This window comes from Uranotaenia lowii, chromosome 2, assembly GCF_029784155.1.
Source record: "Uranotaenia lowii strain MFRU-FL chromosome 2, ASM2978415v1, whole genome shotgun sequence".
NCBI classification, from domain to species: domain Eukaryota; kingdom Metazoa; phylum Arthropoda; class Insecta; order Diptera; family Culicidae; genus Uranotaenia; species Uranotaenia lowii.
In genome coordinates this window covers 2,586,124-2,602,835 of record NC_073692.1, presented here as the reverse complement: position 1 = coordinate 2,602,835, position 16,712 = coordinate 2,586,124, and the positions used below count along the sequence as shown (strand labels likewise).

General features: G+C 37.2%; 1 protein-coding gene across 1 annotated transcript in view; it reads right to left on the bottom strand.

Moving 5' to 3' along the window:
- Positions 1-15,220: 15,220 nt before the first annotated feature.
- LOC129747346 (polycomb group RING finger protein 3) overlaps positions 15,221-16,712 on the bottom strand; it is a 2,733-nt gene continuing 1,241 nt past the window's right edge. The window contains exons 3-4 of the mRNA XM_055741501.1: positions 15,989-16,275; positions 15,221-15,408 (exon numbers count right to left, since the gene is read on the bottom strand). Coding sequence (XP_055597476.1) covers positions 15,283-15,408; positions 15,989-16,275 — 413 coding nt within the window. The 3' untranslated portion in view covers positions 15,221-15,282. The remainder of the gene's footprint in view (positions 15,409-15,988; positions 16,276-16,712) is intronic.

Below are 16,712 nucleotides of genomic sequence, written 5' to 3'. Positions count from 1 at the left end.
AAAAAACTAATTATGTTTGTAATTAGATTCATTTTTAAGTATTCATTAATAGTTTTTGTATGAAATCGTAACTTTAGAGAAGACACGATTGCCGCAAGGATGATAAAGTGTCATTTAAAAAAACCTTTAAACAGTAACTTTAAAACAGTGGTCCTTAGCCTAAAGGGTGAGCTAAATTTTTATAATGAAGCCAAAATATGAAATTTGCAAATAACTTTGAAGATCAAAGTTATTTGATTTGAGTATAAAATAAGTTCTTTTTAGGGTAGCCTTCAATTTCTTTAAAAAAAAACTTATTCTATACTCAAATCAAACAAGCCCAATCTTCTAAACCATGAGTGGCCAAACCAATAATTTTCCAATATTTGATATATGAACAGTACTTTCGAATAACAGATGTGTATTGCGATGAATTATGCTAAAAGCGATAAGAGTTTTTTCCGGGTTAGCCCGGATATTTATCACAAAATTTAGGAAAAGTCCGGTCAAGTTGCCCGGTTCATTGAAAAAAATCTGGATATTCAACAAAAATATAGTTATATAAAAATTAATCTGAAAGGTTTTTTTGTAAGCCTACAAAATGATTCAAAATATGCTGTTGAGTGTTGATTTTTCAATAGTAATTCCTGAGTTTTGATCAAATTGCCCTGATATTGTCTGGATTTGGTTGTCTATTTTGAAACCTATGCCCGGATTTTGCCAGATTTTAACATTTTCATATGTGATGAAAGAAATTAGAGAAACATGAACTATCAAAGAACGAAAGAACATAAGCCGTAAATATCATGAAAATTTCGAAAAAGATACAACGGCTCACCGACAGGACTTGAACCTGCAATCTCCGCTTCGGTACAACGGCGCGTTAGCCAAATCCACCACGGTGAACGTTCACCGTGGTGGATTTGGCTAACGCGCCGTTGTACCGAAGCGGAGATTGCAGGTTCAAGTCCTGTCGGTGAGCCGTTGTATCTTTTTCGAAACTTTCATGATATTTACGGCTTATGTTCTTTCGTTCTTTGATAGTTCATGTTTCTCTAATTTCTTTCATCACATATGAAAATGTGATCATTTTCAGGTACAAAGATGTACCAAGCGATTTCATAACATCAGTATTGATTCCAGATTTTAAATAAAATAGCCTGGATTTGACCAGCACGTGCTGAAAAAAATCCGTTTTAAAGGCTTCATGAAGAGAATAACATGATATTTAAAAAAAACTTCAGTACGAAGTTATACCAAATATGAAAACACGGATAAATCAGTTTATATGTCAAAGTGTAGTATTTTAAGCATTTTAGAGCTAAGAATTCACTTCATTTGTCAGCCTCCACTGAAATCAACGAAATTTCTACTGTAAATATCAAGGAAAAAAGATACATTACATGACAATTTGCGCAAGATGTCTTCAGATTTTGACCCAATTTAAAATTTGCTCATTTTTGCAGACGGGAGCTTTCAACAGTTTTTGCAGCTTATTTATGATTTTTCACATAGAATTACACTACTGACTACATATTTTTAAATTTTTTGTTTGAAAAGCTATCAACATTCAATGCGTTTGATGATCCATGTTATTATATCTGTTGACAATTACAATGTTCTGAGGATTTCAATTAAATTTTTTTTTACAGAAAAATCTTATATCTAATATGTACCTCAGAATATATAAATTTAGAAAACTACAAAATATCATGTGTTTTAAAGTTACAAAAATAAAAATTTTGTAATCTTTTGAAAAATTGAAGAAAGCTTGTCACAAACCCGTCAGATTATAAAATTGTCCCCATATCAATGATACATTTGCAAAAGTTCGAAACCAATAAAAACCTTTATTATAATTATTCTGTTAAACCAATTAATCTATTAAAGATATACAAGTAAAAATGTACCATTTTTCAAAAGCCATAATTCGTATGTTCGTTTTTACCATACGGGACTCCTAGAATCATGGAATTTCAAGAGATCGAATTTACACTCACATTGTTCACTTGATCTTTTAGCCTTGAAACTTTTTAGTTAAGGCACCCCTAGTTTCAGTTTCAATTTTGATCTTCGATTTTTTTTAAATCTGTTTGGATAGTGCCATATTATGAAAAAAAGAACTCTTTGAATGTTTCGATAGTCGCGGTCACTGTGTCACAATCAAGTTTTAAAGTTCGCATTTCATTTGAAAATATTTTTGAACAACTTGGTTAACAGATTAAAAACTAATCAATTATTTTTTGTGCAGCGCTGTTGATTAAATAACATCTGAAATGGGCATTCGTGAAGCATTACGCACAAAGGAAAAGTTGGACAACTCCACAGGATACAGAAGTCAAAAATCAGAATTTTCATTTTAAAAATTGAAAGACTTTGAACGAAATTTCATGTACTCTGCTATTCCTATACTAAAATCAAACATTTCTGCAACAAATTAACCCAATAGAAGTTCAAAACTTGAAATAAAAACAAATTTATGTGACATAACTATTGCTCCATATAACATATATCTATATACAATTTGGTCTGGATGGACACATATGCTATTATAGTCGAAAAATGTTTCTAATATGTTTCTAATATAGTAATGAAAAGAAACGACCTCTCAATAATATTCCATATTATTTTTCAAATCAATCCATGTCAATACAAACAGTAGAAACCTGAACCGAATCTCATTAACCTGTCTTTCATACATATATCTATACATTTTAGAAAGAAAAAAAATGAAATAAAAATTAATTTATTTCAGCATCCTTTAAAAACAGTTAATCATTTATTTGCTACGAATTTTCAAAAAAATAAAATGATTGTGTGGCCCGCCAACAAATCTCATCTCCAAAATTTGGCCCGCCTGTTGAAAATCTTGGCCACCCATGTTCTAAACTCTTTTGCAAATTCTAAGATTCTAACCTTTGATGAAAATAAATAAAATTTTACAAAATAAAAAGCAGTAAGAGATAAAAAAAAATTCGGATCAAATATGTTTGATGCAAACTTGAACTAAATTTATGATTTTAGTTTGAAATCAGGCTTTAAAAACTGCAATATTAATAATGTTCAACAATACACTGAAAAAATAAAGTATTTTATGTAGATTTTTTAAGTGAAGATCAGGTACTTTAACTGAAAATATTTTTCATGAAGAATCAATTCCATGATAAAAATCTTCTGGATGATTTTTTTTATTATAATTTGGGATATTTTGCAGGAATCATAACTTTGAAAATTTACTCAAATTCTACTTTAGATTTGTGATTTTCAGTTGAATTGTATGTACAAACTAGTCCTGATTAAAAATATGATATTTGGAAATTGAATTGACAAGAAAATTTTTAAGTTCATGTTCTCTTGAATTTCTCAACTATTTTATGTTGATTGAAAAACTCATTCAATTGAACTTTGAATTTGTTTCCAAATTTCTAGACGATTTTTGAAATGTACAAAAACTATGATTTAGGAATCTTACTTCTAGATTAGAACTTTATTATCCAAGCCTTTGAGCCCTCATTCATGAATACATTATTTAAATTCTGTAGAGCTGGTTTAATCTTCATTCATCATTTCAATGATTGATTTTTGATATGTTTTGTGAATCTGGTTAAAAATGTGAATTTCAAATGATGAAACTGAATCTGAGTTTTCAATTTTGGATCGCCACCTAGAAGCTTTATATGTTTAAATTTTGTGCTAAAATAAAGTTTAAGAATTTCGAATATGAATATAAAACAAAATTCTTCTTTTTTATAATTTGAAATCTACTGAAAATGCATGTGATTTTCGAGAAACATTATTCAAATTTTATATGAAATGTAAAACCGAATTTGAGCCAGGATTTCAAAGCAGCTTTCCATTCTTAACTTCTTATGATTACTCGAACTGAAAATCAAGAATCCTAAACTTGATACAGAATCAGAAATACGAAAATATGTCGAAATATAATTTTTGTTATGGGAATATGGAACCAGAACCTTCAAAATGGGTTTGATTTAAAATTTAATATTCAGAACTGAATTTCTCATTCCACTCTATGTGCTAAAGCTGTACGGACGTGTTATTATTTTGTCCCGCGTGTCGGTTTTATTTTTCGAGTAAAGAACATTAGTTGTTCTTGTGAGAAGAGTTACAACCGTTTATCGGTTCAACGGTCAAAATAAAGTGTTCCATCAAGTGAATTTATATACAAGTGCTTCAGAAGTAGTGTTTTGTAAAGATTCGGAAAACGTGGCGAGCGGCCATTGTTTTGTCGAAGGTCAAATTTGCTCCGGCACACAAAAAACCAGACCGCGTGTTTCAGTTTCGACACATCTTGCGCGCTAAGTCTGAGGACAGTTTTTTTTTTGTTTTTTCCGTAAGACCAATAATTTTCCTCAAATAGCCGGACTTGTGTGCCGTTAAAAGAAAATAGAACGGAAGTCATAGTTGCAGCACTTCGCAAATCATCAGCATTGACCAGCAGGAGACAACAGACTCTGGATAGTCACCAGCCAGGTGGTATAGGGTGCCTACCTAATAACAAGGTGTGCCCAATAAAACGAGGTTGTATTTCTTTTTTCTTTCTTTCCAAGAGTTTATTTTGGTTTTATTCAATACTTTTATATTTTTCTTCTTATTATTGTTGTTTTATACTTATACTAAAAATTTTAAAGGTTTCGATCTCCACTAAAAGCCCATTAGGTCGGAAAGCTTCCGCCTAATGGATGACGACGGCGAGGCGGGCAAAGATCCCCCTTTACAGGAGGATATTTCCAAAGAAACTGTTTCTGAGGGAACAATGGAAGTTCATCCTATGTATCTCACTGACACGGAAGATACCCCTCCTCCCTCCTCGCAGACTCCTTTTCCCAAATTCCATTTAGGTTTGGCACTAATCCATCATCATCAACCGCTCAAGTGAACTCCCCTCTTGAAGAAAATAACGAACTGCCTAAACATCCCCCTCGTTCGTCGGGTTTACCAGAATGAATCGACGGGACCTTGGGTTGTGTATTTCCGGTCCAAATCGAAACCTCTAAACGTTATTTCAATTTCCCGAGACCTCGACCGATCGTACTCTTCCGTAGTCAGCTACCAGCCGATGATTCGGAACAAAATGCGCGTTGTTGTTGGTAGCTTGAAGGAAGCAAACGCCATTGCTTGTGACGAGAGATTTACGATCGAGTACCGCGTTTACGTTCCCGCTCGTGACGTGGAAATCGACGGAGTGGTAACCGAAGAGGGTTTGACCGTCGATGACCTAATGGAATCAGGGGTTGGCCGATTCAAGGATCCTGCTCTTCCAATGGTCAAGGTGTTGGACGCGCGACAATTACAATCAGCATCTGGCGAGGGGGGAAAACGGAAGTTTTCCCTGTCGAACTCTTTTCAGGTTACCTTTTCCGGCACTGCACTTACCTGATTACGTTGCGATCGGGAAGGTTCGTCTACCTGTGAGACTTTATGTGCCTTCGGTCATGTGCTGCCAGAATTGCAAGCAGTTGGATCATACGGCCGCCTACTGCTGCAATCAGGCACGCTGCTCTAAGTGCGGGGAGAAGCATGAGGAAGCTTCGTGTACAACACAAGCAGCAAACAGGTGTTTGTATTGCACTGGTGAAGCATCTCATGCTCTCTCGGCGTGCCCTAAGTACATATCGCGCCGGGAAAAAATCAAGACTTCTCTGAAAAATCGAGTAAAAATGTCCTATAGAGACATGGTTTTGAAGTCTTTGCCAATCGTCTCAGAGAACCAGTTTGACCTTCTAAGCGAGAATGAGTCCGAAGGGGAGGATCCATGTGAAGGAACATCAACTGGGCCATTTTTAAAAAATAATGTTTCACAGGCTCCAAAAAGGAAACGCATTACTAAAACACAAACCCGATTAGCTGCCAGCAGAGTTAAAATTAAAAGAAATCCTCAAAGTGGAAATAGTAATTCTGCCCCTCCTATTCAGAGTCCTCCGGGTTTTAATCCGTCCCCGAAGGACTTCCCTCCACTTTCTGGGAATTCAAAACCCCAGGCTTCCCTTCGAAATTCAGGCCCATCAGTTATAGCTAACAGGAATGCAACAATTCCCAGAGAAACTGCACCTGAACCATCGTCAAATGGTTTTCCCAGCTTTTCGGCTGATGGTAAGATGAAATTCTCGGAAATTGTTGCGTTCATTCTGGACTTTTTCAGTGTATCAGCAGGATGGAGGACTATGATAAATATGTTTGTAGCCCTTTTGAGAGAATTCTTGAAAAAGAAAGCTCTCACTATGACCCTCATCGCAGAAGCAATTTCTTTCGATGGATAATTCATCCAATGAGGGGAGAGAAATTGTTTCGGTATTGCAATGGAACTGCAGAAGTATTTTACCAAAATTAGACCCATTTAAAATATTGGTACACAATTTGAATTGTGATGTGTTTGCCTTATGCGAAACTTGGCTCTCTCCAAACGTAGAATTTCCCTTCCACAGTCACAACATAATTCGCTGGATCGTGATGGTCAAAGAGGGGGTGGCGTTCTTTTGGGGATCAAGAAATGCCACTCTTTCTATCGTATTCCACTACAACCATCTCCAGGTATTGAAGTCGTCAGTTCCCAAGCTAGAATTAAAGGCCAAGACCTTTGCCTAGCCTCGGTATATATTCCGCCAAATTCAAGCGTGAGCCGGAACCAATTGGCGAATATTCTTTCACTTCTCCCAGAACCCCGGTTAGTTCTGGGAGATTTCAACTCCCATGGCGTGGGCTGGGGTAGCTCACGTGATGATGATCGTGCTAACATTATTTATGAGCTGTGCGACGACTTCAACATGACTGTCTTAAACAATGGGGAAGTGACTCGAATTAATGGATCCCAAACACAGCATAGTATTTTAGATATTTCTTTAGCTTCTTCCTCTCTGAGCTTGGATTGTACGTGGAAGGTAATCCAAGACCCTCAGGGAAGCGATCATTTGCCTATCCATATTTCTATCACCAGTGGTCGTAGTCCACCCGAAGAGATCAATATTCCTTATGACCTCACAAAGAATATTGATTGGAAAAATGAAGCGAAGCAATCCTTGAAAAGGATGTGTCAAGCGATCCTGAAAATTTTTCACTAGTCTGATACAAACTCCCGAACATAAAAGATCACTTTTTCTTCGTAATAAACTTTTTGTTAATTATTACTCAAAGCGTTTCTCTGGCCACTGCGGATCCCAAGTCTTCAGGGAGAGATGAAATATTTCTGGTCCTGTACGTCGATGATCTGCTTGTGGCTGGAAGGAACTTGGAAACTGTTTTGGATATGAAGCAACAGTTATCAAATGAGTTCCAAATGACGGATTGCGGGCAAGTGCGAAACTTTCTTGGCGTCAAGATCGATTATGACATGAAGCGTGGTGAGATGAAGTTGTCGCAAACTGCTAGTATCGAGAAACTTCTTCGAAAATTTGGCTTGGCTGAATGCAACCCTTGCAAGACTCCGATGGAAAAGGCGTTGCAGTTGGAGAAAAATGAAGCTGAAACAACAAGCGAACCGTACCGAGAACTTTTAGGAACCATAATGTACCTTATGATGTCCACCCGTCCTGATGTATGTTTTACGATTGGCTATCTAGGACGTTTCCAGCAGAATCCTGGTGAGCATCATTGGGGTGCATTGAAGCGAGCTGTTCGATATTTGAAGGGTACAAAAGACGTTTTTCTGAGGTACTCCGTCAACAAGCAGACAGAACCACTACGAGGTTTCGCGGATGCGGATTGGGCTTCTGACACGGAAGATAGGAAGTCTGTAAGCGGTTACATGTTCCAAGTCTTTGGTAAAACAGTATCCTGGTGCAGCAAGAAACAAACAACGGTAGCTATGTCGTCCAGTGAAGCTGAATATGTGGCTCTGGTAGCGGCGGCGATAGAAGCGATATGGCTGATCGGTATTTTGGAAGACCTGGGATTCCGGGAGGTATCACCTGTGACCATCTTTGAAGACAACCATGGGTGCATTGGAATGGCAAGAAACTGTGAATCCCGACGTGCCAAACATATTGACATAAAACATCACTTTCTTCGAGATCGAGTTGCTTCTGGTGTGCTGAAAATCGAACCAATCAAGAGTAATGAACAACTGGCTGATATTTTCACGAAGTCCCTGGATGTAGGCCGATTTGAGATCCTTCGGAGATCTATTGGATTGGCGGATCGAGAGGGGGTGAAGCGAAGCAATCCTTGAAAAGGATGTGTCAAGCGATCCTGAAAATTTTTCACTAGTCTGATACAAACTCCCGAACATAAAAGATCACTTTTTCTTCGTAATAAACTTTTTGTTAATTATTACTCAAAGCGTTTCTCTGGCCACTGCGGATCCCAAGTCTTCAAAAAAGTATGCATCGGGTGTAAGCGACGCCATCGACTTAATGGACGAACTGTCTCCGGAGGAAGAGTACAGTTTTATTTCTGGAACAATTGTGGACTGTGCAATCGGAGCACAGGTCAGACGGAATGAAAGTTCGACGATACAGAAACGGCCTCCCACTCCGTGGTGGGATGGAGATTGCTCACGCGCGCGAGTTGAAAAATGCAAGGCGTTTGTTGAGTTTCGCAGAACCGGATTGCCAGAGAAGTTCCAATGTTACTTGGCCTTGGAACGCAAGTTCAAGAACCTGATCAGGGGCAAGAAACGGGGGTACTGGCGGCGATTCGTGGATGGGTTATCTCGAGAAACGTCATTGAACACGCTTTGGAGAACGGCACGAAACATGCGAAATCACACTCCTTCGAACGAAACTGAAGAAAGTTCAAGTCGATGGCTGATACAGTTCGCGAAAAAGGTCTGCCCGGACGCAGCACCAGCTCAGAAACACTATCGGGATACAGAGAATAGTTCCGAAACGGAGGATCAATTCTCGATGGTCGAACTCTCACTTGCGCTCTGGTCTTGCAACAATTCAGCTCCCGGACTGGACAGAATCAAATTCAACTTGTTGAAGAATCTGCCAGATACCGCTAAGAAACGCTTGTTGAATTTATTCAATAAGTGTTTGGAGCTGAACATTGTTCCGCATGACTGGAGACAAGTGAAAGTCATCGCCATCCAAAAACCGGGAAAACCAGTTTCTGATTACAACTCGTATAGGCCGATTGCAATGCTCTCGTGTCTCCGGAAATTGCTCGAAAAAATGATTCTCTTTCGGCTGGAAGTAAGTCGGTTGAATCAAACAATCTGTTGTCAAGTACACAATTTGGATTCCGTAGAGGCAAGGGTACGAACGACTGTCTAGCATTACTTTCATCAGACATTCAATTGGCGTTTGCCCAAAAAGAGCAGATGGGGGCAGTATTTCTGGACATCAAAGGGGCATTCGATTCGGTGTCCATAGAAGTGCTATCTAGTAATCTTAACTCTTGCGGACTTTCACCAATTTTGAACAATTTTCTATATAACCTGTTGTCTGAAAAAATCATGCATTTTAGCCATGGAGAAACCAAAGTTGAACGAATTAGTTACATGGGTCTACCCCAAGGCTCATGTTTAAGCCCCCTGCTATACAACTTTTATGTCCGAGAAATCGATGCTTGTATGGCACAAAATTGCACGCTAAGACAGCTTGCGGATGACTGTGTTGTTCATTTCACAGGTAAAACAGAGACTCAAATAAAACCTCCGCTACAAGAAACTCTAAATCTAGAGTTTTTTTTGATTAAGTCGTATGAGCCACTTGACTAGATTCGAGAAAATCGTTGTTGAAGTTTTGTAACACATTTTTAATTCCTGTATTAAACATATTGCTCAAAATTATCTGAAAATTCGGTTTGCGTTTCAAGAATAGTTAAGAAAAGAGCTACTGTATTCAATTCAGGCATAGATTCATTTGTACTAGTAAAAATGCTCTTACAACCTTTTGCATTATACATTTGGTGGAAACGTCGTTTTGCAAATTTCTTTGAAAACTGGATTAAATTTGTTTTGAGCTTCGCCAATTCTTGATAATTAGCTTAAACTACTAATGTTCTCCCATTTTATGACTATTCTGCAGAATTGCGTAATTATTGACACTTGATTTCGAGGAATTCTTTCTGTGTCAATTTGCCACTCGCCTCAAAATAGAGCACAAAAGAAAGTTGACTTACGTTTAACTTTCAGGAACGTTGTCTGGGTCCAAGTAGGTGATATGCGCTCTACTGAATATCCGGATCCTCGAATTTCTCAACACTTGTAGAGCGGACCTTGTTGTCATAGTGGATAGCGGTCTCCTCCCCCGCTGCAGCAGCCTGGAATCGATGCTGCGAAGGGCATCAGTAATGTATCTTGTCCACTTCACATTGTTCATTATAACCTGTGACTCCCAGAATGGTTCAAGGATTGCGGAAACCACGATAGCTTTTGTTAAACTTAAAGTTGAGTTGGCTGTCTCTGGTATGAGTAAAAATATAGAGCTCAAAATTTGTACAGGCATAAAACTAACGATATTTGAACTTACCTGCATATTTATTTTATTGGGATTGTTGATACTACTCTAGCTAGCGATTTCCGTTTGATTTTCCGAACTTTTCAATACTTAGCGACGCATTTTCTGCGAAAATGCATTAAGTCGCAAGAACCAACATAACAAACTATTATTATGTGTCCTTTTGTTGCACGCCTATCCAGTGCAACGCAAAAACCAAACTGCACTCGAAAATGAGAAAGTCATTATACGTCTTAAATTTAAATCATTTTCTAAAAGTTTTTTTTTTTTGTAATTCGTTTATTTGAAACGGCTCATACCTTGAGGCTTTAAGGAGCCAAACTCGTTTTGATTTTTACAATTGTTTGCTTAAGTCTAGATCACTTTTTTAACACTTTTTGAAGAGAATAGGAAATAGAAAGGGAAATATGAAAATAAAAAGAATTATAGACGGAGATCAATAGCTTTTAGGAAAAGGTATATTTCGAACATGTAGTCCAAGTCCATCACAGCTAACACATCCCTCACTGGAACGTCAGGTGGTTTTCCTCGGGCCCGAAGGGAGTCTATTAAATTCGTTCTAGCGACAAGATGGTCCTCACACGACCAAACAATATGCTCTATGTCATGGTAACCTAGGCCACAACCGCATAAATTGCTGCCAGCAATATTTATACGATAGAGTACCGCATTCAAGGAAGAATGATTGGACATGAGACGGGAAAATATACGAATAAAATCCCGACTCAGGTTCAATCTATTAAACCAGGGTTTAAGGCTTACCTTTGGGATAATCGAGTGGAACCACCGACCCTGCTCATCCTCGTCCCATTTGCGCTGCCAGTTGATAAGAGAGTTTCTCCGTGCCAAGAAGTAGAATTCGTTGAATACGATTTCACATTTATTAATTAAATGAAACCAAGTTTTTACCAAGCCTAATATACATGTTTATCAACCAATCAAAACAAACTCTAGAAATAATTTATCACATTGGGCCAGGAATCTAGGCATCGAGTTTTCGCCTAGTAAAACCGAGTTAGTAGTTTTTTCAAGGAAGAATTCCCCTCCTCAAATAGAGCTTCTTATGATGGGTAGAACTCTAACTCAATCTCTTAGTTTTAAATATTTGGGTGTCTGGTTCGACTCTAAATGCCTCTGGGGAAAACATATTAGGTACTTGACTCAAAAATGCCAAAAGAGAATCAATTTTCTTCGAACGATTACTGGAACCTGGTGGGGTGCTCATCCACAGGACCTCATCAGGTTATACCAAACAACGATACTGTCGGTCATAGAATACGGAAGCTTTTGCTTTGGGTCCGCCGCGCAAACCCACTTGATTAAACTAGAACGAATACAGTATCGTTGTTTGCGTATTGCCATGGGTTGTATGCAGTCGACACATACGATGGGTCTCGAAGTACTGGCGGGAGTCATGCCGTTGAAAAATCGGTTCTTCGATTTATCGCTACGTTTCCTAATTCGAAGTGAAACTATGAATCCTTTGGTGATAGAAAATTTGGAAAGGCTTATGAATATTAATCCGCAAGTAAAATATGTAGATAATTATAAAACTTTTAGTCAATTAGAAATAAATCCTTCTTTATTAAATTCGGACACGAGTCACTTTTACCCGATTAGCAGTTCCTTGATAAAATTCGATCTGTCCATGACCGCTGACATCCGTGGAATTCCAGATCACGTCCGACCCAATATCATTCCTTCAATCTTTGCTTCAAAAGTACGTGAAATTGATCCTATAAAAATGTTCTTTACTGATGGTTCTAGAATCGACAACGCGACTGGCTTCGCAGTGTATAATGAGGGCTTTGAAGCTTCGTTCAAGCTTCGAGAGCCATGCTCCGTTTACACTGCTGAGCTAGCCGCTATTTACTGCACCTTGGAACACATTCGCACACTGCCCATAGACCACTATTTCATCTACTCGGATAGTCTCAGCTCCGTTGAGGCGATTCGATCGATGAAACTGATGAAGCGCTCTTTCCATTTCTTGCTGGAAATTTCAGGGATATTGGGCGCTCTGATCGAAAATTCGTATAGGATTACCTTAGCTTGGATCCCGTCTCATTGTCTTATACAAGGCAATGAGAAGGCGGACTCATTGGCTAAGGTGGGCGCGTTACAAGGTGAAATCTTTGAGAGGATAATAACTTACAATGAATACTTTTCAATACCTCGCACTTTAGCGATTAACGCTTGGCAGTCTAGCTGGGACAATGGTACAAAGGGACGTTGGCTCCATACGATTATCCCTAAGGTTCCGACGAAGGCATGGTTTAAGCATTTTAACTTGAGTCGCGACTTCATTCGCGTGATTTCTCGGCTCATGTCAAATCACTGCTGGCTTGACGCGCACTTGTTTCGTATTGATCTCGCTGCAACCAATGTTTGCGTTTGTGGGGATAGCTACCACGACATCGATCATGTTGTATGGACGTGTGAAAGGTATGGTCAAACGAGGGCTTGGCTACTGGATACCCTTAGGGCCCGAGGTAGATTACCTGGGGTTCCAATTCGAGACATTCTGGCAAACTTAGATTTTGGATATTTGTTCCCAATTTACAAATATCTCAAGCTGTCTGACTTGGTCGTTTAGTCCGCTTACCCACGTAAACTCTCCCCTTGTGTGTTCTTCATTTAATGTCTGTTTTGTTTATTTATTAGTACTACCTCTCATCCAACGGGTTCGACATATTCCTGAAGAAGGCTGGCCAGAAGGTTGGAAACCGATACCATGCAAACCGTAGCTACCGAAACCACAGCTAAAGGAGGCCACCACCGGACCCTAATGGAAAACTGATACTGAAGAATAACCCCTATAAACCCCTTCCTTTTTCCTTGTTTAAAGTTTTTTTTTCTAACTGTTGAGTCGCTGCGACTATTACGGCCCCCTTCCTTACTAACCAGTGAAACGAATACCCTCGGCACATTTAAACTTTGTAAAAGTAAAAGGCCTTTAATAAACTAGTTATAAATAAAAAAAAATAAATAAAAACTGAATTTCTATAATCAGATTGCCAGGTTGCCTGGTTTTAACCGGATTGGCCCGGATATTTAATATAAAATTTGGGAAAAGTCCGGTCCGCCCCGTTTCCCGGATTTCATTGGAAAAGCCCGGATTTCGACCGGGTTTGTTTTCATTCTCATTCTTAAATCAAACTAAAAAAAACAAATTGTGTAGTAATTTTCCAAAATTTTTGCAGCAAGTTTAAAAAAAATAATCATGAAAGGTTTTTTAAAGTTTACATCAGGCATGTCAAACTGGGGGGGGGGCCCGCGTAGCCCCGTCTTAAATTATCACAAAATTCCCTACTACACAGAAGTACGCTGGCTTTCCTGCCACAAAATATAAAAAAAAGATTTTTTTTTTTTTTTGCTACGAGAGGAAATAATATTAATTTGGAAATGAAAGATTTTCAATGCGGCCCGTACACTCAAACGAGTTTGACATGCCTGGTTTACATGAATCAGCCGGCCTTAAAGTTACCGACAAAAACTATTAGTTCTTGATAAAAACAATAGATATCTGAAATTCTGTGATTCGACCCAAAAGTTATTTGGGGATTATCAGAAATATGATAGAAAATTTATAACAAACACCGATAAATTGAGTTGTTTCACTCGTAGCTTTAAAAATCCTATCCCACAGATTTCTAAACAAGATTAAAAATTATGTAGATTTGGACAAAAATTCTAGAATCAAGCATGTAGTTTTGGAGATAGTTGCTTAAAAATATGTAAAATTGAATATTTTTATGTGATTTCAACAACCTTGCTCAACATCTCAATGCAATGATCCAATACAGAACTTCAATTAAAAAAACGGGGTTCTTACCGTTTGTTGGAAAAAAAATCTAGGCTTTGAGGACAAGTTTCAATAATGGAAAAACAAAACACAGAAAATAAATTATTTGTTATTTTCATCGACCTTTTCGGCGAAAATTAAAACGAAATTACTTGCCAGTTGGTCCAAATGTTTCGAGCTACTTTTGGCGTTTCGCTCCTCCTCAGTGGAGCTTAAAATTTAATTTATTAATTGTATAATTTTCCATTTTACAAGAACTAATTATCTTACTTTATCTATCGATCGTCGTACTGTTATTCGCTGTCTGCTGTTTGTTTTTGATTTTATGTTTATATCTTTGGTAAAATTGAGTTGTATGCTGATTTGAAATTAATTGAATCTTTCTGTTTGTTAACAACGTCGTTGTCGCCCCTAATTTTAATGTGAAACATTTCTGCACAGATTCTGGTGTTATACTTCGAGATTTTATCTAAATTTTTGGTATTTTTTTAATCAAAAACATGATCGTACTCGATACTATGTTGTGCAAGTCCGAATCATCCTTTTTTTTTTGTTTTTAACATCGTTCTTAAGTTGTTCCAATCTTTTTTGTAAGAATTGATTCGTTTCTCCAATGTAGAATTTTTCACTTCCTCCACATTTTATGTTATAAACCACATTTGCTGTTTTATCTTTTGGTATTTTGTTTTTAGTTTTTAAACGATGATTGAGTATTGAAAAATTAGAGAAAGTAGAATAGTGATGTACTTTTTCAATATCGGGTATTGAAAAAGTCGTGTTGAAATTCTGGTTTTAAACACGTGAATTCGGTGTATCTTTCCTTTTTCAGATATGTTTTCGAGAAAATTGGTAATTTAAAAAAAATACGTAAAGCTCTGCTGATTATTAAAAAAAAGTAATTTTAAGTGCGGCCCGCCGACAAGATTTCAAATATAAATTTGCCCGTTGGTTCAAAAGGTTGCTCACCCCTGCCTTATAAGAATTCATTTTTTCGGATTTTCTTGAAACAAATTATTTTAAAGATTTGTTATAAACTGTGTTATATTTCTATCATTATAAGCTAAATACTTTCCATACTCAGATGTCAACACGTGGACGATATTGCAGCCTTAAAGGAGGATCTTTGAAACGCCATCTTGTTACGTAAACAAACTTGAGAGTATGATCTTTACCAAGTAACTCATCGTTGCATAAAATGTCGATCTGAAAAAAGAAATATTTATATAAACTGTACCATATAATTGTTCTTTCAAAAAACGTATCCATACGCTTTTGAATACAAGACCTTTAGGATCAGAGGAGCTCAAGTGCAAAAATTATAAATTTTGAATTAAGTATGCCAAACGATTTTCCATAGGCTAATCTGTATCTGCTGAAAATTTTCGAGTTTTTTTTTCAATTAATTTCACACTTTTTCGATTGAATTATCAAACAACTAAGGTACTTTTGAAAAAAAAAAAAGGCACGCACTTATGTAAATTGTACACTCCGGCAACTTTGAAGCGCGTTTTCAAGAAATGAACTTTCGAGCACCTTTCTGATCATGTGCGCCTTCGCAAGTCGAAAGTGATTTTTATTGAAAAACGCAGTTACAGTTTTAGACATTTTTACGTTAACACAACTTTTTTTGAGCATGAATACAGTTCATAATGCGTAGTAGTTACGTTGATTCTCCATACTGTTAATTTTGGTCCTCAAAATTTCGTTAATGTCATGAATTATCAAAAAGGCTCTCGTTATTCCAATAATTACAACTAATATTATCATCAATTAAACTACTTACATCTTTGTAACGCTCAATGCCATTGAGTACTTTCTTGGCGAGAAATTTTTTGAGATGTGTTATAGTGGCCTGTGAACTACAGCGTATGAATCTTCGCTTCAAATGCCTAAGATTGTTACTAATACATTCCAGACAAACGTTCACTTGTTCATCTTGCCGATGGTAATCGGCTTCTTGGTGTGCCTGTTCGTTTGTTTTATCATCACTGTCCTGTTGCTGTTGAGGCATATCTTTAGGACATTGAAGATTTCTAGATTTATAAAACTCACGCTCTCGTTGCATTTCATCTGCATAGTAAAGAAGAATTTTTTATTGATAAATCACTTACAGCTTTTTGACGGTGCGGTCGTAAATTGATTTTTTTTTTAGGGTATGCATCAGTCGATCGATTTGTTTGGTAGATGTCAATCACTTTCCAATGCTTTTGCATACGTTTGTTTCTAATTTACGAACGCCAGCATCGATAAAAAAAATCACTTTGATAGAAAAAATCAATTTACGTACACGCCGTGAAGTAACAATATAAAAAATGCCATAAAGCTTAAAAAATAAATAAGCATCTATGCATTTTATTATGTTGAACTAAGGAAAGATTTAATACATTTGTCTTATTTCCTAGAAATACCATCGAGTCACCATTCACCGCCCAGACACCATTTACCACCCAAAATCACCCTTTTGTGTGTATTTTGAAAAAACTGGGATGTTTTCTCCAAAAATAAGA